This window comes from Pongo abelii, chromosome 1, assembly GCF_028885655.2.
Source record: "Pongo abelii isolate AG06213 chromosome 1, NHGRI_mPonAbe1-v2.0_pri, whole genome shotgun sequence".
In the NCBI taxonomy this organism is placed as follows: Eukaryota; Metazoa; Chordata; class Mammalia; order Primates; family Hominidae; genus Pongo; species Pongo abelii.
Window position 1 is genome coordinate 15666151 of NC_071985.2, and position 20794 is coordinate 15686944.

General features: G+C 43.4%; 1 protein-coding gene across 1 annotated transcript in view; it reads right to left on the reverse strand.

The window, feature by feature from the left end:
* KCNK1 (potassium two pore domain channel subfamily K member 1) overlaps positions 1-11845 on the reverse strand; it is a 61880-nt gene extending 50035 nt beyond the window's left edge. Inside the window, 1 exon segment of the mRNA NM_001131696.1 lies at positions 11466-11845. Coding sequence (NP_001125168.1) covers positions 11466-11820 — 355 coding nt within the window. The 5' untranslated portion in view covers positions 11821-11845.
* Between the last annotated feature and the right edge of the window lie 8949 nt (positions 11846-20794).

The following is a 20794-nucleotide window of genomic DNA, read 5'->3' on the forward strand; positions in this document are numbered from 1 at the left end:
GTGTCAACCCTTTGCTCAAAATCTCCTGGTGCTTTTCCCCTAGCTCAGATAAAAGCCAGATGTTTTGCAGTGGCCTAGGACATCCTACAGCATCTGCCCCCTCCCATTCTTCCTGACCTCATCACTCCCCTCTTACTCAGCTCCAGCCATAGTCACTTTCTAGCTGCACCTCCAATAGGGACCTTTGTTCTGGAACGCAGCTCCCCAGAAAACTGCATAAGGCACTCCCCACCTCCTCTCACTCTTTACGTAAGTGCCATCTTCTCAGTAAGGCTTTCATGGGCAACTTTATGGAAGACTACAATCCTGGACTCTGCCCCCTTCATCATACACTAATCACACATTCCCCATCTCCTTTGCTCTGCATTGTTGTTCCTGAGCACCTATCACCACCTAATATCCTGTGCATTTCCCTTAGTTATCTCCTTGTTCATGCTGGAGCTCAGAAAATGATAACCCAAAATGAAGGTCCCAGAAGCAAAAGTTTTTCTCTGACCTTCTCCTGCCCTCCTATTTCTCACCCCTCATCCTCCCCCAGGCTAGCCATAAAATCTGGAATACCTCTTCCCCAAAGTGGATCCTAGAGACCAGAACCCTGTTTCCCCAAAGCCAGCCATAAAACCATAAAACTTTTCCTCCACCTTTCTATGTTGACTGTAGGTCATAAGAATCCCCATTCCAGAGAGGGTGCTGCCCCACACCCAGAAGGAGGGAATACATGCTCAGAGAGACCGAGAAGATTCCAGACAGGCCTAGATGGGCTTCCCCGCTTGGCCTTATAAGATTTAGATCATTCCCTTTTGGTCCAATCCTATTTTTTACACACCCGTTTATACTTTGTTGAACCAAAGCATAAAAGTGAATGGTTTCCCCTGTGTTTTTGGGTTCATTCTGAAGGCTCCCATATCACATAAACTATGATCAAGCAACTGTATATGCCTTTTCTCCTATTAATCTGCCTTTTATCAGTTGATTTTCAGTGAACCTTCAGAGGGTGAAGGAGAAGTTTTCTCTTGGCCCCTACAATTGTATCTCTGATCTCGACCCAGACTGACACATCCAGGAGGGCAAAAGTGATTTTTGTGGTTTTGTTCCCTGACATATCCCTAAGTGCCTGGAGTAGTACCTAGTAACCAAAGTGCTCCACAAATACTCAGTGAGGAATGAATGCCTCTCTTCTCTTTACGTCATTTAGAGTTTTTTGTGGTGCACTGAGTACACATGAGGCCCCCCAGATATCATTGTTTTTATATGAATAGCTTCAAAACCCATTTTGGCAATGCAAGCCTCTGTTTCCTCATCAAGAGAATAAAGTTATATCTAAGGTCTCTTGAATAGAAAACATCTTTAGAACCTTCTTCAGTTTTCAGAAAAGGACACAGATTCAGACATATGAAGAAATGTGCCTTAAGTTGCTCCTTTTGAGCACCTGTTGAGTGCTAGGGATGCCAAGTGAGGCCAAGAGAGGTGCTATGAGAACCGGGTGCCAGGTGAGGCCAGGTGAGGCCAGGTGACGCCAGGTGAGGCCAGGTGAAGCCAGGTGAGGCCAGGTGAAGACAGGTGATGCCAGGTGAAGACAGATATTACGGGAACCAGCAGGTAGAAAGCTAAGTGCTGTGGAGAAAGAGCAGGAAGAAATGGAGGAGGTGCCTGGGACAACAGAACCTGAAAAGAACCTGCTTCTCAGTAGCCCCAAGTCCTGTGTGTGCCTGGCTCAGCACATCCTGGGGAGCATACTTTCCTGGGATATGGCACTTCTGCCGCCTCCCTCCTCAGTGCATACTTCCACTAAAGACTCTTCAGACTCTATTCAGACGAAATGATGAAACCATTGTCTGAATAAGCCCCAAGAGGCTTCAGTGAAGCAGAGTGAATAGGGGACTGGGGCATCAACTTGAGTAAATAGCTTAACTCAGGTCACAGAGCCCCCCACATAACAAGGGATGACCGTAAACAACTGGAGCCTCCAACTCCAACTCTATTGATCATACTCAGAGAAATGAAACCTAACATGTTTTACTCTCTCTAAATCCCTTAGAAACATTCTACCTGCTTTTGTTTTGTTTTTTGACTTGAATAGTTTCAAGTTCACTTTCTTTTTTTAAAGAAAGCTTTTTTGGCAAGGCGTGGTGGCTCACGCCTGTAATGCCAGCACTTTGGGAGGCTGAGGTGGATCACCTGAAGCCAGGAGTTCAAGACCAGCATGGCCACCAACATGGCAAAACTCTGTCCCTGCTAAAAATACAAAAGTTAGCCGGGCATGGTGGCATGCGCCTGTGGTCCCAGTTACTCAGGAGGCTGAGGCAGGAGAATCGCTCGAATCTGGGAGGTGGAGGTTGCAGTGAGCTGAGATCACGCTACTGCACTCCGGCCTGGGTGACAGAGAGAGACTCCGTCTCAGTAACAAAAAACAAAAGGTTTCTTTCTTCTTTTTAAAACTGACACGTAATAATTTTACATATTTATGAGGTACACAGTGATACCTCAATACACATAATGTACAGTGATCACATCAGGGTAATTACCATATCCATCATCTCAAATGTTTATCATTTCTTTGTGTTGGGAACATTTAATACCTTTCTTTTAGCGACTTGAAACTATATATTACTGTTAACTATAGTCATTCTACAGTGGTATAGACAACCAGAACTTATTCCTCCTATCTAGCTGTAATTTTGTATCCTGTAACAAATCTCTCCCCATCCCCCCTCCCCGTATCCTTCCCAGATCCTAGTATGCTCGGTTTGCTTTTTACTTCTATAAAGCCAACCTTTTTTTTTCTCTTGCTAACAATTTCCATTTGTTTTCATTATCTTCCACTGTTTCTTTTTGAAAAGATAATCCCAGAAGTTAGTACATTAGAAAAACTGTTTGAGATTAACTTGTTTTAGCTTCCACATATGGGTGAGAAAATGTTGTATGTAACACTCTGTGCCTGGCTTTCTGTCCTCTGAATGCATCAGCCATGATTTCACCGACTGTCTCTGAGCTTCCTGGAGCTTTCTGCCTAAAGCCCTTCCATGGGCACTAATAACTGAGTCTCAGAGGCAGCAGCGGGCAGGCTTTTATTTCACAAAGTTCGTCGATCCCAGTCAGAGGAGCTAATGCAAAAAGTTAGACTCTGATCTGGGATTGAGCAGACGGTAGCAAATTAAAAACACTCCCATGTCTAACCTAAGCAAATTAATCTTGTCAATATAACAATCAGCTGTTTTACAAATTAAAGAAGGCAAACATGAAAACCAGTAGAAAGTCACAGATAAGCCCTTCTGATCTGACTCAAGTTCAAGGAGACAATCCCACAGTCCTTTCAGGTGCACAAACCCTACACCTCCAACTCCCCATTCTCTTTCTTCCTCCATTCAGACTCAGATCAGGGGCATCACCTTGCAATATGCTGCTGACAGAGAGTGGGCCACCAATTTGGGGATTGGACAAAAAATAAGGGATCTATGCAAAAGAAACAAAGAAAGTCGGAGTACAGACTGACTCTAGGAGATAGAAGGATCATGGGAGTCAATCAAACACCCCAAAAGTTGCTTGCTTTCCAATAAAGAGACAACCTTTATCTCCTGCCATGAATAAGCCACCTGGGCATGACACAGTCAATGGAGAACTTCAGCACCTTAGTATTTCACGGATTTGTCAACAATACAATTGGAAGACGTCTTTGGAGAATAAAACCCAGCACAGTGCAACTCTGAGTATGTCAGAGTGTATGAGGCAGATGAGATTTCTGTCCCTGAAACCAACCTTGTAGTAAGCTGAACCATGTGGAATTGCCATTTTTATGGGTCAAAACAATTGAGTGTCGGCAATTCACATGCTCCAAAGACAACAGACACTCACACACAGCAACAGTCCAACGAGCAATGTCATAAAACAACTTGTTCTCAAAGCACCAGAGTTCCCATTAGGTTACTGGTTCAATCAAAGATTCTGTTCTTGATAGGACTTACAGTTATGTCATAAAAGAAGAGACATCATCTCCTCCAAGTTATTGATAATAGTAGCAGTATCTTCTGGGGGCTATAAAATGACAATCACACACAGTAACACTCCAATGAGCAATGTCATAAAACAGCTTGTTCTGAGAGCACCGGAGTTCCCATTAGGTTACTGGTTCAATCAAAGATTCTGTCCTTGATAGGACTTACAGTTATGTCATAAAAGGAAAGACATCATTTCTTCCAAGTTATTGATAATAGTAGCAGTATCTTCCAGGGGCTATAAAATAGGCATAGATAATAACAAATTTATAGTTAAAAAAACTCCCAAACCTTCAAAATACTAAAAACTGATATGTTTTATAGACAGGTACGAGTTTACAGATTTAAACACTAAGAATCTGTTCTCTTTGACCATTATTGGGTGGAAATGTTTCTAGAATTTATTATACACTTCCCTGCCTTCTTAAGTAGAAACATGTTGAGGTATTTTTCTTGATGATTCAAGGACATGGATTACTATATTGCGCTCTAAAACAATGATGCCCCGTTCAGGTATACAAAATTGTTCATTGCAAGACTAAACACTTAAAAGATTCTGTCTCTTGTCCTCCACTATTTGTATGGTTTTTGTGCAACTAAATAAAAATTATCATGTACCTCTATATTAGTTTGCTAGGGCTGCCTTAACAAAATATCACAAGTGGGTGGCTTAAACAACAGAAATTTATTTTCTCAAAGTTCTGGAGGCTTCAAGTTCAAGATAAGTGTGTCTACAAACTTCATTTCTTCTGAGGCCTCTCTCTTGGCTTGCAGATGGCCACCTTCTCACTTAATTATCTCCTTAAAGATGTTACCTATAAATACAGTCACATTTTGAAATACTGAGGGTAGAACTTTGACATAAGAACTTGAGGGAGACGATTTGGCCCATAACAAGCTCCTATGCCCAGATGCTACTAAAGCTCAGGTTCTTAGACATAACTGCATTCAAATTAAGACCATGTCACTTCCGGCTTTGGGACCTAAGTAGAGAAGTTGTTCAACCTATTAATTTCCATTTCATCCTCTGTAAAGTGAAGACAATGATACCCATATCTCATCAGTTTATTGCAATGCATGGAAAAGAATATGTGTAAACATTGCCTGGCACATATAAAGGGTTCAATAAAGATGTTATTTTAAAATAAAATTTTAGTTTGGAATTTTTTAACTATTTATCTTTTTATAACCTGCCATGTCTATTTCCCCATAGCTGTGCCTTTCCCTCTGTAATTTCTTATATTATAGGCTTGAAAACCAGATAATTAAAACTTCTAGAACTAAATGTAAAGGCTCAAAATCAAGACCTGTGAATACAGAGCACAAACATCAGAATATGGGATTTTGGATGTCTCTTCCGGCTGATACAGAGTTTGCTTGTTTAATTTTATGTAAATTCTATAGTAGATATAATTTAGTATTTATTAATCATTTTAGATAAGATAATCGCAATGTGAAGTGTAGACTGTCATCATTAAAGGAAAAAAAAAAGCAGTGACACAAATTGGACCACAAGTAAGTGGCATCTGAAATAAACATTTGTTTTGAAAGTGGTTGGTGGTGATACATAATTTATTCAATGTTGCATACCACTTAAAACAACAGCACAAAGAAGTCTGAGAAGCTGAACTTTCTTACACAAAGTTTCCCAGAAGAAAGTGAAATATGCAGAATACTCTTAGCATACCTTTCAAGTATCATTCTGAAGCAGATGTCAGCAAACATTTTTTGTCAGACAGTAAATATTTTAGGTTTTGTGGCCAAATGGCTTCTGTTCAACTATTCAACGATGCCACCTTAGCCACTAAGCAGTCATAAATGATACAGAAGCAAACAGGTGTGGCTGCACACCAATAAAACTGTGTTATGGACAATGAAATTTGATTTTCATAAAACTTGACTGTGTCAGAAAACATTATTTTTCTTTTTCTTTTTTTTTTTTTTTGTCCCAACCATTTGAAAATATATAGCTCAGGCAGCACAAAAACAGGTGGTGGGCTAGATTAGGTCCAGGGGCCCTAGTTCGTAGTTTGCCTACTTCGTTCTATTCTTCACCCCCCTGCCGCCACCCCCCCCACCCCCCGCTGAGACGGAGGAGTCTTGCTCTGTTGTCCAGGTTGGTGTGCAGTGGCATGATCTTGGCTCACTGCAATCTCCACTTCCTGGGTTCAAGCAATTCTCCTGTCTTAGCCTCCCGAGTAGCTGGGATTACAGGCGTGCACCACCATGCCTGGCTAATTTTGGTATTTTTAGTACAGATGGGGTTTCACCATGTTGGCTAGGCTGGTCTTGAACTCCTGACCTCATGATCCGCCTGCCTCGGCTTCCCAAAGTGCTGGGATTACAGGCGTAAGCCACCGTGTCTGGCCCACTTCACTCTATTCTAAAAGCGCAACAAGTATTTGTTGATGGTAACAACACATTTGTACTACTGAAAATAATTTGACAACTAAGGATCAGTCCAGCATCCCCCATTGCCTCTTCCCATCTTCTTTATTTGAAAACTACCTATGTTGTAGCAGCTCCCTGCCTGCCTTAATCAAAAGCCACTGTACACCAAGCCCAATTAAGTTCACTTACTGAACACTTTAGAGTTTCAATGCATCTCTTCATAAATAGGGATAAAGCAGCATCCTGACTGAAGGCACCAGGGCTACCAATGACAGGAACAGGGGCCAGGCATGGTGGCTCACGCCTGTAATTCCAGCACTTTGAGAGGCTGATGTGGGAGATAGCTTAAGGCAACAAGTTTGAGACCAACCCAGGCAACAAAGCAAGACCACCCTCTCTAAAGAAAAATTTAAAAATTGGCCAGGTGTGGTGGTGTGTGCCTGTAGTCCCAGCTCCTCAGGAGGCTGAAGTGGGAGGATCAACTGAGCCCAGGAGTTAGAGGCTGAAGTGACCCATGATGGTGTCACTGCACTCCAGACTGAGTGAGAGAGTGAGACCCTATCTCCAAAAAATAAAAATAAATAAAAAGGAACAGGAACTGAGCTGTCACATGGATCCCACATTTACAAAGCAGCAAAAGGTACTAAAAGTTTGCATACTGCATGAATACAAAAATTATTTTGACTTTTTTTGTTGTTTTGTTTTTGTTTTTTTGAGATGGAGTCTTGCTCTGTCGCCAGGCTAGAATGCAGTGGTGTGATCTCGGCTCACTGCAACCTCCGCCTCCCGGGTTCAAGCCATTCTTCTGCCTCAGCCTCCTGAGTAGCTGGGACTGCAGGCGCACGCCACCACACCAAGCTAATTTTTGCATTTTTAGTAAAGACGGGGTTTCACCATGTTGGCCAGGATGGTCTTGATCTCTTGACCTCATGATCTGCCCGCCTCAGCCTCCCAAAGTGCTGGGATTACAGGTGTGAGCCACCGTGCCTGGGCAAAAGCTGTATTTTTACCCAACAGTTGTCATCATAACATGGCCTTGCTTTGGGGAATGAATAAAGAAGTAAACTTTAGTAAATCAACGTCACAAATTGTTCTTAAGAATGAATGACACTGTCCAAAGTTTTAGATGGCTACCAAAGTTTAATAACTATTTCTTACTCCCCAAATATCACCTGGACATTATTTCCTCAATCCTTGGGGGGGGAAAAAAACACACAGAATAAAAGTTCTGAGGGAAATTCTGCAGTCTATAATACTTCCTTTTTTTTTTTTTTTTGTATACAACTCTTTTTTCTGAAAAGCTCAAAACTGTATTGTAGTGTTTCACTCGTTCTCATATGATTCCTATGCAGATGTTGCTGTATCTTTTAGAATGAAGGGTGACAGAGTTCAGGGCATGCGACCCCCAAACAGGGCACCTTACCATTTGAGAAAACAGCAGAAGCAGGAAGGTCATTCTCACCTTCCTCTCAACCTTCTTACCTGAAGCTCTGCCCTTCCTTTGAAGAAGACCCTCATTACAAGGGAGCCCATCCTATATCTTGAGAAAAGGAATGCTCTATCCTTGAAGACATAGAGATGCCAAGAAAAATCTGAACAAATAGGCCTTGCTAAATTCCTCCAGTTTATTAGCTTTTTAGATCATATCCTCTTTTTTCCTTTTTTCCCCCCGCTCCAAGACAGAGTCTTGCTCTGTTGCCCAGGCTGGAACACAGTGGCTCAATCACAGCTCACTGCAGCCTCAAACTCCTGGGCTCAATGGCTCAGCCTTCTAAGTAGCTGGAACTACAGGCACACGCCATCACTCCAGGCTAATTTTGTTAACTTTTAGTAGAGATGAGGTCTCACTCTGTTGCCCAGGCTAGAGTGCAGTGGTGCAATCATAGCTCACTGCAGTCTTGAACTCCTGAGCTCCAGCAATCCTGCCGCCTTGGCCTCCCAAAATGCTGGGAGTACCTGTGTGAGCCACCGTGCTCAGTCAGATCATATCCTTTTGTTCTCCAATCATTCGTCTACACAACTGTCCCTAAAAATACATAAACTTCCCTGTTTCTTTGGGTCTTCATTTCTAAAGGCGTCTATGTCATCTAAAACTTATATTAACTAAATGTGTGTGCTTTGATCTTGTTAATTTGCATTTTATTATAAGTTCCCCGGCCATGAACCTTATGATGGGTGAGAAATCTTTTTTTTCCTACAAAGGGAAATAAAGAGATGTTAAATTGTTTGCTGGAAATAATTCAGAGGCTTTGGCAAAGCACAGAATGAGAAGAATATTGCTGAATTACCAACCTAAGCCTTCTTCCAAGTAGACCATGAAGACTTTACTCAGTTCCTTCCAGAAATGGAAGTTTGTACATTCTGGGGTGAGAAGATTCTGACATAAATGCACTCATGGGCCTGTGTTACAACGATGACTACCAATAACAGCATCTTCGTAATGCTCATTGTTAGCATTCTGAATAAGTCAAGGACTGACTGTACTGATTAATTAGGTAAAATTATTTCAGTGATTTGCCTTCAAAAGGACTAGAAGTGTTAAGAAAAGAAAAGAAAAAAAAAGCACAACATGTCTAATATCCTCCCAAAAAACAAAAAGCGACTGCAATTCATTTTATTTGGTTGGCGCTTTTCCAGAAAATATTTTCCTAGTAATGAAGCACATCAGCTTTACTCTAAAAAATTGTCTGTTTCCAGCAAGCGATTTAAAATATTGTTTGTTTCCAGCAAACAATTTAACATCTCTTTATTTCCCCTTGTAGGAAAGAAAAGATTTCTCACCCATTATAAGATTCATGGCCAGGGCACCTATGATAATTTGAAGACTTTAAAAAACATCAAATGTATCAAATAATGGGTAATTATAATTTTGAAACCTTAAGAAATATCAAATGTGTCAAATAATGGGGCAGTACAAAACCAACAGAAGAGTACTTTTCATTTAGAATAGTTGTATTCATATAACAAGAATTCATTGATGTGCTAACTTTACAAACCAAGAGGCACCTTTTTCATTTAGTTTATCCTTAAGTGCCCCTTGCACTGATTTCTTAAATGAACACTTGTTTTGCATGAATACAGACTTTCTTAGGAACTACAAAGCAATCTGAATATCAATAATAAGACGTCTATTCCCACCCCATCCCTTTCTTAAACAGAAACTACCACTTTTTCTAATTCTGTTTTGGGAAGAATATCTCATCTATTCAAGATTATAAACTAATTTTTAACATTTAATTAGACAATACGATGTTAAGACTATATATGAGTCACGAAAAATCCCACCCAGATAAAAGCAAACTTTTTTCCTCGAAATTGTTCTTATTCTTGTTCTATCCTCACAATATCATTAGTAAGAAAACACCACACGCTATAATCATCCTTCAAAATGTTTACCCAGCATTGTGACCCAGTTGTAAACTTTCTGTAGCCCCATGGAAACATTTACTTCTGGGAAGAATGAATGACTCTCAATATAGCACACATATACTCTAAAGGAAAGGCATGGTGACTCCTAAATGATCTGAGGAACAGAGAACTAGGTAAAGACAATGGAGGCAGAGTTATGGAAAGAAAAATTAAATTGTATTGGCAAGGGAACAGGCATTCTTTGGAAAGTGAGATAACAGGTCTGTCTTGTCTAGCGCTACATTTAACACAGTTTTTTAGATCTCACAATACAAGCTAGAATTCCACTTCTGTTTATTTCAGGGTAGATACATCAGTTTAGTAATTCACCCCAGACCTCTGAATAATTGTTTCATGTGATCTACATGAATAGTGTATTATTACTCATTACCAAGTAATTACCAAGACAGTCAACAAGATATAGCCCAAAGGGACTTATACACAATAATTTGGGTGGTGGATAGCTGGTGGGGAGGAAGTAAGAGTTGGGAGACACACAAAGGGATGTGATTCACCTGTAAAGGTTGAGGGTGGGGGGTTACAAAGTGTTCCTGGCAGAGAAATCACAAGGCCCAGGTTCCAGGACGACACTGGTAACTAGGAAGTGTGTGACCTTGTGCATGACGAGATGGATTATTTCAAAGATTGGATCTCATAGATCAAAAGAAGGGACTGTGCTGAACGCTCTTTGAGATTCCTCCCACTGTCCAAATACCAATTGATGTCTCCACTCTGGGTATGTGCCTTACTAGGTCCAGCTGGGGAAATTCGGCCTTCATTCATCTAATCTGGCACAGTGACCGAGCCCTGGGGCATGCGCCCGGCCTCATCCTTCACCTGAGGACGCTCCTCCATGGCCGGACGCCCCGCGGGTGAGTCATACGGGAACGTGGCGCTTCGAAGTTTATGGGGAGCCTCGCACACCTCAAGTTGAAGGAACTGCTGAATCAGGGTGCCCCCATTTAGTCAGATCTTAGGCAATCCTATGGTTCCTTTACTCTTCCCCACCCTTCCTCCTACTCTGAAAAGAAACCGGATCGGCCTGTCCGCCCAGAGGTCACCTGGGAAAAGCAGAGTGATGTCACTCGGCTACCCCCAAAACTGCCCCTAAGGTACAAAAGAGCTGGAATATCTGTGCATGGTCCAAAGGGACGGCAGACTCCGGAAGGTGACCCTTTAGAAGGTATTATTACTAGACTGCAGCCTCGACCTCTGGGATGGGGTCGGGAGGATGGTGGTGAGTTTCCATCATCCCGCTGCCTTGCCGCCCGGCGGCCAGGTGCTACTACACATTCAAACCCGACAGTTTGGCTTAGTGGGTTGCGAAAAAAGAACTCAAGGGGAGGAAGCACTGCAGCCACCCAGGCCGAAGTTAGGGACCACTTCCCCAGAGTTACGGACGCCAACAACCAAGTCACGTCTGGAGCCACCTCTCTGGCTTCCGGCTCTGCAGGGCTTGCCCTCCCCGAGTCACCGAGGCAGAGGCCGGGGACGCCAGTAAGGGGAAGGTCGGAGGGTCGGGAGGACAGTGAGGGGAGGCAGGCTGGAGGAGCCGGGATGGCGAAAGGTGGGGGGTGGCGTGGGAGGGTTAGAGGGGCCCGGGACGCCGGGGTCGGGGTGTGTGGGTTGTGGGCGAGGTGGCCGGGGCGGCCGGGGGCGCGCAGGATACCCTACCTGTGGTGGAGAGCACGGTGCTGGCGAAGAAGAGCGCGGAGGTGAAGTCCCAGTTCCAGTTGCCCGAGGCGTTACTGAGCACCGACACGCCGTAGTTGCTGGCCTCCAGCACCCGGCCCAGGAACTGCTCCAACTGCTGCTCAGACAGGCACTCGTGCTCCTCCAAGAAGCGTCGCTTCAGCTTGCGCAGCTCCTGGCGCAGCAGGTCCTCATAGGGCAGCTCCACCGAGGAGAAGACCACTGCGCCGAAGACCAGGTAGAGCAGGTAGCCCAGCACCAGGAAGCCGAAGCACCAGGCCGAGCGGTGCCGCTCCACCAGGCGCACGCACGAGCTGCCGGCCAGGGACTGCAGCATCTTCTCCACCGCCGCCGCTAAAGCCAAAGCCAAAGCCAAGGCCAACGCCGCAGACCGGCCGGAGCGCGGCCCGCCGCCCCCTCCGGCCCAGCCGCCCCCGCCCCCGCCCCCGCCCGGGCCTGGCTCCCGCCCGCCGCCCGCTCCCCCGCGTGCGCGCCCGCCCCGCTCCTCCGGGCAGCGCCGTCTTCCTGCGATTGGCTCTCTCGGGCGATGTTTTTCTTCCTTCTTTTCCTGTTTCCTTGCAATATAAAAAGCCCAGATGATGTGGCGCTGACGTGGTTGCCGGCTCAGGTAACCCGAAAGTCAGCGGAGACCGCGCGCAAACTTGGCCAGAGCGCCTGGGCTGGGCTGCCGGGGCCCGGGACGCACCGCCTTCCGCGCACTCCAGAGGTGGGGCGGGCGCTCGGTGGCGCCCAGACCCCGACCAGACCGCCACCAGCTCCTCCCGCTCCCTCCCTTCCTGGGTCCAGTAGCCAAACTCTAGCTGACCGCTCGCGGCGTGTGCGTGTGTGTGTGTGTGTGATCGCGCGCGTGTAGTGTGGGCCGCTTCTGGGCAATGAGCTGGCCGTCCAAGCCCCCTGTCCGAGCTACTCTTGTTTCCCACTTATTTTCTCCTAATCAAAGTATTACAAAACAGCAAGCGCTGAAGTACTTTCCTTCTTTGTCTTATTGGTCGAAGGACTGAGCAATCTGGTGCCAATAATGACGGTGAAAATGCCAGAACATCAGAGTTGGAAGGCACCTTGAATCAGTGTCCTCTCTCCCACCCATCCCCCTCACAAAGAGGACTTGAGGGAAAAGGAGAGTCTCAGAGAAGTCCTATTTCTGAGTTCGAATTTTCTAAAACATGACCTTAGGTTTTATGGTGAGAAAAACATCCCAGATGTGTCAACTGCCAGAAGAAACTGAGCTTTCCCAACTGTCACTTCTTTTTAAAGTGACAAAAATGTGGGCGAGGGTCAGCGAGCTGCCTGATTGTGGATGAAAATAAAAATTGGTACGCCCTTTCTGGAAAGGCAATTTAGCAATACGTCTCAAGAACCTTGAAAGGGTTTATTTGTTCTGATTCAGTGATATGTCCTAAGAAAAAACAATCAGAGAGGCACTTACAAAGACTGGTCATAGACGATATCTATATATACATACGTGTAGTTGTATAACATAGTGCATACACATGTGAGACACACACACACACGGTATAGATGAAATAACAAAGACTCAGAACAATCTAAATATTCCAAAATAGAGAATGGTTAAATAAGTTATGGCATCTCTACAGCATGGATACCATACAGACATTAAACACATTAAAGATGTGTCTAAAGACTATTGAAGCAAAACTATGTAGAATCTCAAATATGTAAAATATTTGTATTTTGTTACAAAATAAAATGACATCTGCATTATTAATCAACTGCATAGGAATAAAACTAGCTCCTTGCAGTTGTCTTTGGGTAATAGTAGGGTATATAGATGACTTTCCTTTCTTGTACCTTTTAATATTTTTCAAATTTTCTACAGTGGATATATATTATTTTTGAAATCAGGAAAAACATTTAAAATAAACAAAACTGAATTGTACAATTAATCATTCCAACACCTAGCTGAACATTTGCCTACTTTACTGAAGTTCTCTAAACAAGTCATATTTTGTATTTTCATAGAAACTCGTGCAAATGTCTAACATATGTATCAGTGATTTTTCACTTTTAATCAATAGCCTTACCTCCTACGTTACTCAAAAGATTGAAGCCAGCCCTCCGCTTTACTTCTCTGTACTTCAAAATTTACTCATCAGTAATCCATTTCTTCCCTTTTCTCTTACCCCCAAGGAAAAATGCATCTCCTTATTTTCAAGGTGAAAGGAAGCACTTACCACTCTCAGTCCTTCTGCCTCTGGGAACCCTTCCCCATCAGCAAGTGCCCTACTTTTTTAGAACTTGAATTCCTCCTTCTCCCTCAAGTCTCCATCCTACAATGTCCTTCCCTGTCCTACTCTGTAACCCTTGCTTGCCCTATCCTATCCTTGATCTTTGCCTATTTGCCCTGTTCAGAGACCTCTTCATTCATGAGGCTAACCCCGGCTGTAGCAGACCCTCAGAATTCTCCTCCTGCCTGTCATGATCATTTTTCTCCCTATGTCTCTGCTCACCTGATTCCTTCTGCTTGGACAGTTCCTCCTTCATTTCCATCTGTAACACAGTTTATATCCTTCAGGACCTAGCTCACTCATGAAACCTCTGATTCCCCAACAGGATGTGAGTTCCTCTTCCCAAGCCATACAACCCTTTGAATGTCAGATTGTGTGGGGTACTTGTGATGAACTGCAGGTGCAGGTGTGGTTATATCATCACACTCTAACATACATACAGGTATTGTGGGAAAAAGAGTTTCTGGAGTGCCAGTTGAGTTGGTCTCCCCTGTGTGAGACACCCATGGGGACCCATGGGTGACCTCTGAGGAGAAAAGTCTCCTTATTGCCTTAATGTCTTTATGCCCTGAGAGCATAACTGCTCGGGGGCATTCCACAGGCTGCTCAGGGAGATAACACTCCCTTGAAGCAGTGGAGTATAATCAAACATCTTGGCTCCTCCTGAAACCCACTCCCACCCGTTTCAGTCCCAATAAGTTAAAGATCTTAAGTAGTTTAGACACACACCTTTGCTCAAGGAAATTCACAGAAACCGCCACTGCTATACATCTTATTGAATGACTCACGAGTTCTCCTTCACTGATTAATCCTTTTCCTCATCCTTTCTCCCCCTCCCTTCTGCCCTAAGAACAAAGAGCTTGTAAACCAATAAATTAGTTGGAGCCCAAGAGCTCTGGGCCGTGAGCAAGCCTCCTACACAACGGTCCCCTGGACCCGCCTTTTAAATGCTTATTCTGTCTCTTTCTAACTCCTGTGTCTCTGCTGGACTCGGGGTACCTGCCGGTTGGTGTGGGGCTTGTTTCCCCAACATGCATATGGCAGCTTTGAAATATGGTTGCAAATTCTTTGAGAGTCCCTCACCAAAAGGTAGGGTTTGTGTCCCCTATCCTTGAAACTTGTGACTACTTCAACTGACAGAGTACATAAGAGATGATACGAGGTCATTTCCAAGGCTAGATGATAAAAGGCCAGCAGCCTCCAACTTTGTTCACTGGAACGATCTTCTCTTGGAGCCCTGAGCTATCACATAAGATGTCTGATTAACTTGAGGCTGCCATGCTGGAGAGGCCACATGTAGGTGTTTTAAGGGACAGCCCAGTGAGCCCAGCTTCCTTATCATTCTCGCCAAGACACTAGATAGATGACTGCAGCCATCTTCAATTCTCAAACCAGGGCATCCACCTGCTGAATACCACTGGGTGTCTTACCTCTGTCTATCTACCCAGGAACAGAACTCCCAGCTGAGCTCTGCCTGAATCCTGAGATATCATCAGATGGCTGTCTTAAGCCATTGAGTTTTTGGCTAGCTTGTAATACAATAATAGATAACTGGAACAACATGCATCTTGACTACATTGAATTTTAAAAATTATTATTAGAAGTTTTCTTCAGACAAATTTGCCATGTTCTCCATAGTTCACTTCTCTGGCTGAGACTCTGCCCCAGCTCTACATCACAACTAGGCCAAGGATACCAAATATTTTTAAATCATGTTATCCTCAGACTACAAGTAGAAACTGGAAATATCATGGAAGTGGTCTGATGGGGGCACAGATCTCATCCTACAGGACGAGATACGTTGAGTGGAGCCTGGATGTGGGGCTGGGAAATGCAAAGACTTCTGTGGTTCTGGCTCTCTGAGTTGATGGGAATCCTGATGATACAGGTTGGCTGCCTTCCTTCCTTGTCCTGGGCCACTGCTCTAGACAGATGCTTCTGTCTTCAAAGAAGTTAGCAATCTTGGAAATGTTAGAATTTTTTCTTCTAAAGTTTGAAACCTTTACCCTACATGATTTGTGTATAACTCACTGCTGACTAGCTACTTCTCTCTGGACCTCCCAACATGGATTAAAGGGACCATACAAGCTGACATTTCTGCTGACTCACCCCCACCTAGCATGCCACATGCTATCCCCAAGCATGTTTTAGAAGAGAATGGGAATATAGAAGAAAACTCAGAGAAGAGTGCAGAGATACAAAAGAGGGGATCAAGGGGAGTAGGAGTGGGGGAGTAAAGAGAGTAGGGGAAGAGGCTGTGGCTTCTTTCTGCTTCCTGCATCAGTGTCCCTTCTAACCGACATAATTTGTGGACTGGTGACCATGCTTTCTGAGAAACAAACTCTGGGCTTGGCACAGAGCCTTGCAAGTTAATCTGATGTAGAGCTAATGATGTAAATGATCACTACTGTGTTGTATGATACTTGGGCATCAATGGGCTTCATGACCTCAACAGGTTGAGATGATGAGAATAATTTGTAGAGACAGTGGTTCTATAGGAACTTGGGATCAAAAAGTGAAATTTACAAATAGAGGGTTGGGAAAATCCAGTCAATCAGCAACAAGTACAAAAAGTTAGCATTTGCAATTCCACCTCTGGGTATGTACCCAAAATAATTGGAAGCAGGGACTTGAACAGATATTTGTATACCCATGTTCATAGCAGCATGATTCACCATAACTAAAAGGTGGAAACAACCCAAGTGTCCATCCACAGATAAACGGATAAAAATTATGATACATACATACAGCTATATAGTATTCAGTCCGAAGAAGGACGGAAACTCTGACACCTGCTCTACATTTGATGAACCTTGAGGACATTATGCTAAGTGAAATAACTCATTCACAAAAAGACAAATACTATATGATTCCACTTGCATGTGTACCTAGAGTAGTCAAATTCATAGAAACAGAAAGTGAAATGGTGGTTGCCAGGGGCTGGGAGAAGAGAGAAGGGGGATTGATTGTTTAATGGGTATGGAATTTCAATTGTTCAAAATGAAAAAATTCTGAAGATAAATGGTGGTTGTGATTGCATAACAATGTGAATGTACTTAATGCCACTGAACAGTACACTTAAAAATGGTTAAAATGCTAAATTTTATGTTATGTGTATTTTATGGCCGTTCTAAAAAAAAAAAAAGTTAACATTCGGATGGACAGAGGGGCCACATGCATTAATAGCAAGCTGAAGCTCTCCCACAAGCTGATGAGCTCCCAGGCTCTGTCTGTGACATGGGGCCCTTGAAGAAGCAGACAGCCACCATTTCCAGAGAGTGCTGGGTGGTTCAGGTGGGGCACAGTACAAGGAACCTGAAAGACCTGGCACAGATGCAGATGCGAGGCACATGGCTGGTGATGGGTCTGGAAATTCTGATTAGAGAAGTGGTTGGAGGATTCCAAGTGCTTTCCCTGAGAATAGAAAACTTAGGAGGATCTGGTAGCTACACATGGAAAAAAATGTGAGTTTATTTTGTATGTCTTCAAAGGGCAGTGCTAAGATTAATGGGTGGAAGATACAGAGTGTAACATTTAAAATTCACTGTACAAGAGAACATTCTATTCATTTGAGTTGACTGTCAATGGAATGAGCTGCCTCTAAAAACAGTGAGCTCCCTTTCATGAGTGTTCAAGCCGAAGGCAAACAATGACAAATTAGAGAGGTAGAATGAAGAGCATTCAGCTGATGTCATTTAAGGTTCTTTCCAAGTCTGAGATTTTATGGTTCCAGCATTTATAAGGTCAAGGGGAGGGGGTGGGAAAGAATGAAACAAGTGAAGCAAAAGGTCACCCTGAGATGCCTCTGAAAATTTTTGGATTCACAAGCAGGGATGCCCAGAATCTTCTAGCCCTGAATCTCTAACTCCCCAGTGGTGCCACGTCCAGGTGTCAGGGAACACAGATGGAGCAGGTGCTCAGCTTCTCTGTTACCTTTGGCTGAGGGTGTTGCCAACTCCTCTTATTGTGGTAAGATGGCTATGCTCTGAGGCGTGCAGATCTGGGCTCAGCCTCCAGACAGGGCCTGCCAGGAGGCAGCAGTGACAGATGATGCCCCTCATATCCTCTTCCTGCTCACACAGGCCCATGGTGGCCTGAACACTTGTGGCCTGAGTGATGCTTATCATTTTCCTGCCTTCATCACTGTCTCTTACCCATGCCCTCCAATCACACTTTACCTGTGAGTGTTAAATCATAATTGGTCCCTGCTCATCTCTCATTCAACACGTACTCCATGGGTATGAGAGGTGAGGAGAGGAAGGAAAAGAAGAAAGGGCTCTCCTAGAAGCAAGTGAAGAAAAATGGATGAGAAACAGATCAAATGACAGGGGGAGGAGCTGAGGGTATTCCAATGCCATCCACTGCTCTGTCCTGTCATGCATATTTGGAAGGTGTCCCCAGCCCAGCCATGCACTCCCCCACCCTCCCTGGCCTCAGAGTACTCCCACGCTGAAGTAAGATGGTCATCTCAATATTCACTGAGCTGCCTCATTGCTTTCTCCCGAACAGGCCATATGGGTCAGCAGCTTGGAATGGGCTCACCCATGCTTGTTTGCTTCCATGATTTCAGACCACGACTATATCAGGGGTGGTGGCCTTGACGCTGAAAAAGAGAAAGAACACAAAAGGTGGATGATCTTTTTTGCCTCCTGGAGCAGTCCAGCCCTGGCTGCCAGTTATTATCTGTGCACTGAGTCTTATGGGCACTGGGCTGACACCTGGATGAACAGCACCTGAGCTGTAAGCTCTTTGACAACACTGGACAATACACTTCATAAACCACTGTGTTTGCATGTGACACGTGTCAGCAGTACAAACACAGGGCACTGTGTGGCATCAGGAAGCTTGCCAGCAGAGAGTAGTTTGATGCTGAAGGTCAGCTTTTTATCTTTTCAGGAACCTGCATATTCAGAAAAAAATTTTTCAGATCTGGGGACACTGGGATTCACCACTTCCTCCTGCTGAATTCTAGTGCCTGAATGAGATCTGCAAACATTCACTCCATACAGTTTTGAGTTTGCTACATTAGCAACTCCCTTAGATCCTAGAACAGTTCTGTTCCTTCCCTCTTCAGTGCCACTTTCACTGGAACTTTCCCTTACTTCAAGATCCCATTCGAATTGGCCCTTCAGGTAACCTCCTTTAACTATGTAAACATGCAAAAACCCATCTCTCCTCCATCTGAATTTATGCTACACATGCTCTCTGTTTGAGTCACTGGGTCCCTAACATGCACCTCCTAGTGTTGTTAGTCACTAGGTCCCTAACATGCACCTCCTAATGTTGTTGTTATTATTATTATTATTATTATTATTATTATTTGAGATGGAGTCTCACTCTGTAGCCCAGGCTGGAGTGCAGTGGCCTGATCTCGGCTCACTGCAACCTCTGCCTCCTGGGTTCAAGCGATTCTTCTGCCTCAGCCTCCCGAGTAGCTGGGACTACAGGCATGTGCCACCACGCCCGGCTAATTTTGGTATATTTAGTAGAGACGGGGTTTCACCATATTGGCCAGGCTGGTCTCGAACTCCTGACCTCATGATCCGGCCCCCTTGGCCTCATGATCCGGCCCCCTTGGCCTCAGCCACTGCGCCCAGCCTGTTATTTTTGTGAGCAAATGTATTGTCTCTCCACTAGATTGTACACTCTTAGGAGGAAACACATTAAAGATGTGTCCAAAGACTATTGAAGCAAAACTATGTAGAATTTCAAATATGTAAAATATTTGTATTTTGTTACAAAATTAAACGATATCCACATTATTAATCAACTGCATGGGAATAAAACTAGCTCTTAGCAGTTGTCTTTGGGTAATAGTAGAGTATATAGATGACTTTCCTTTCTTGTACCTGTTAATATTTTTCAAATTTTCCACGGTGGGTATATATTGTTTTTATAATCAGGAAAAACATTAAAAATAAACAAAGCTGAATTGTATGACTAATTACTGCATCTCTTAGTTCTTTTTATTTTCTATAATATTCTTTCCTGTGATATGTATACAGTAAATATTTTTCATTTTTTAATTAATAAATATTCACAATAATCACACTTCCCTCAGGCAGCAGTATATTGTTCAGTGGGAAATATTTGTGGAACCATGGTCAACCACCCAGTGCTTATGCCTAAATATCTGTTATTGTATTTAATGTGAGGAAATTGGCTCTTAGCATAGGACATGCCCAAGGAGTTCTAGACAGGGAATGATTTATTTGCAGAGTAATTCTACTCTATTGGATTCTAGGATTCTCCATATATGGTTGACCCTTGAACAACATGAGTTTGAACAGTGCAGTTCCACTTATACATAGATATTTTTCAGTGAGTATATTGGAAAAATTTTCAGAGAACTACAGCAATTTGAAAAATCTCACAGATGAGGTGCGTAGTCTAGAAATATTTTTCAATTAAGAAAAATTTAGGTATGTTATTAGTGCATAACATACACATAGATACTAGTCTATTTTATCACTTACTACCTTAAAATATATACAAACTATTATATTAAGAGTTAAAAATTATGAAAAGTTGCACACACAAGTACTTAGACCATATATGGCATCATTTGCAATTGAGAGAAATGTAAACAAATGTAAACATGCAGTATTAAATCATAATTTCGTACAATTCACTGTAGTACTCACTACAGTGAATTTTATGCAATTAAAAATTTTGTAGTTTAAATCTTAAATTTATGCAGTTAAAAATTGTGTAGCCACCTCCTGTTGCCATTGCAGTGAGCTCAAGGGTTGGGAGTATCAAACACTGAAAATGCCATATGATGTTAATCATCTCTGCATGAGCAGTTCATCTCTCCAGTAAATGGCATATTGCAGTAAAAAGTGATCTCACAGTCTCACATATTTTTCATCATGTGTAGTGCAATATAATAAACCTTGATTAGCACCATGGGGCCCATAAAAAGTGCCACTAGTGATGCTTGGAGTGCTCACAAGAAGCAGAGAAAACTCATGATATTACCAGAAAAAGCTGAATTGCTTAATATGTACCATAGATTGAGATCTGCAGCTGTGTTTGCCCACC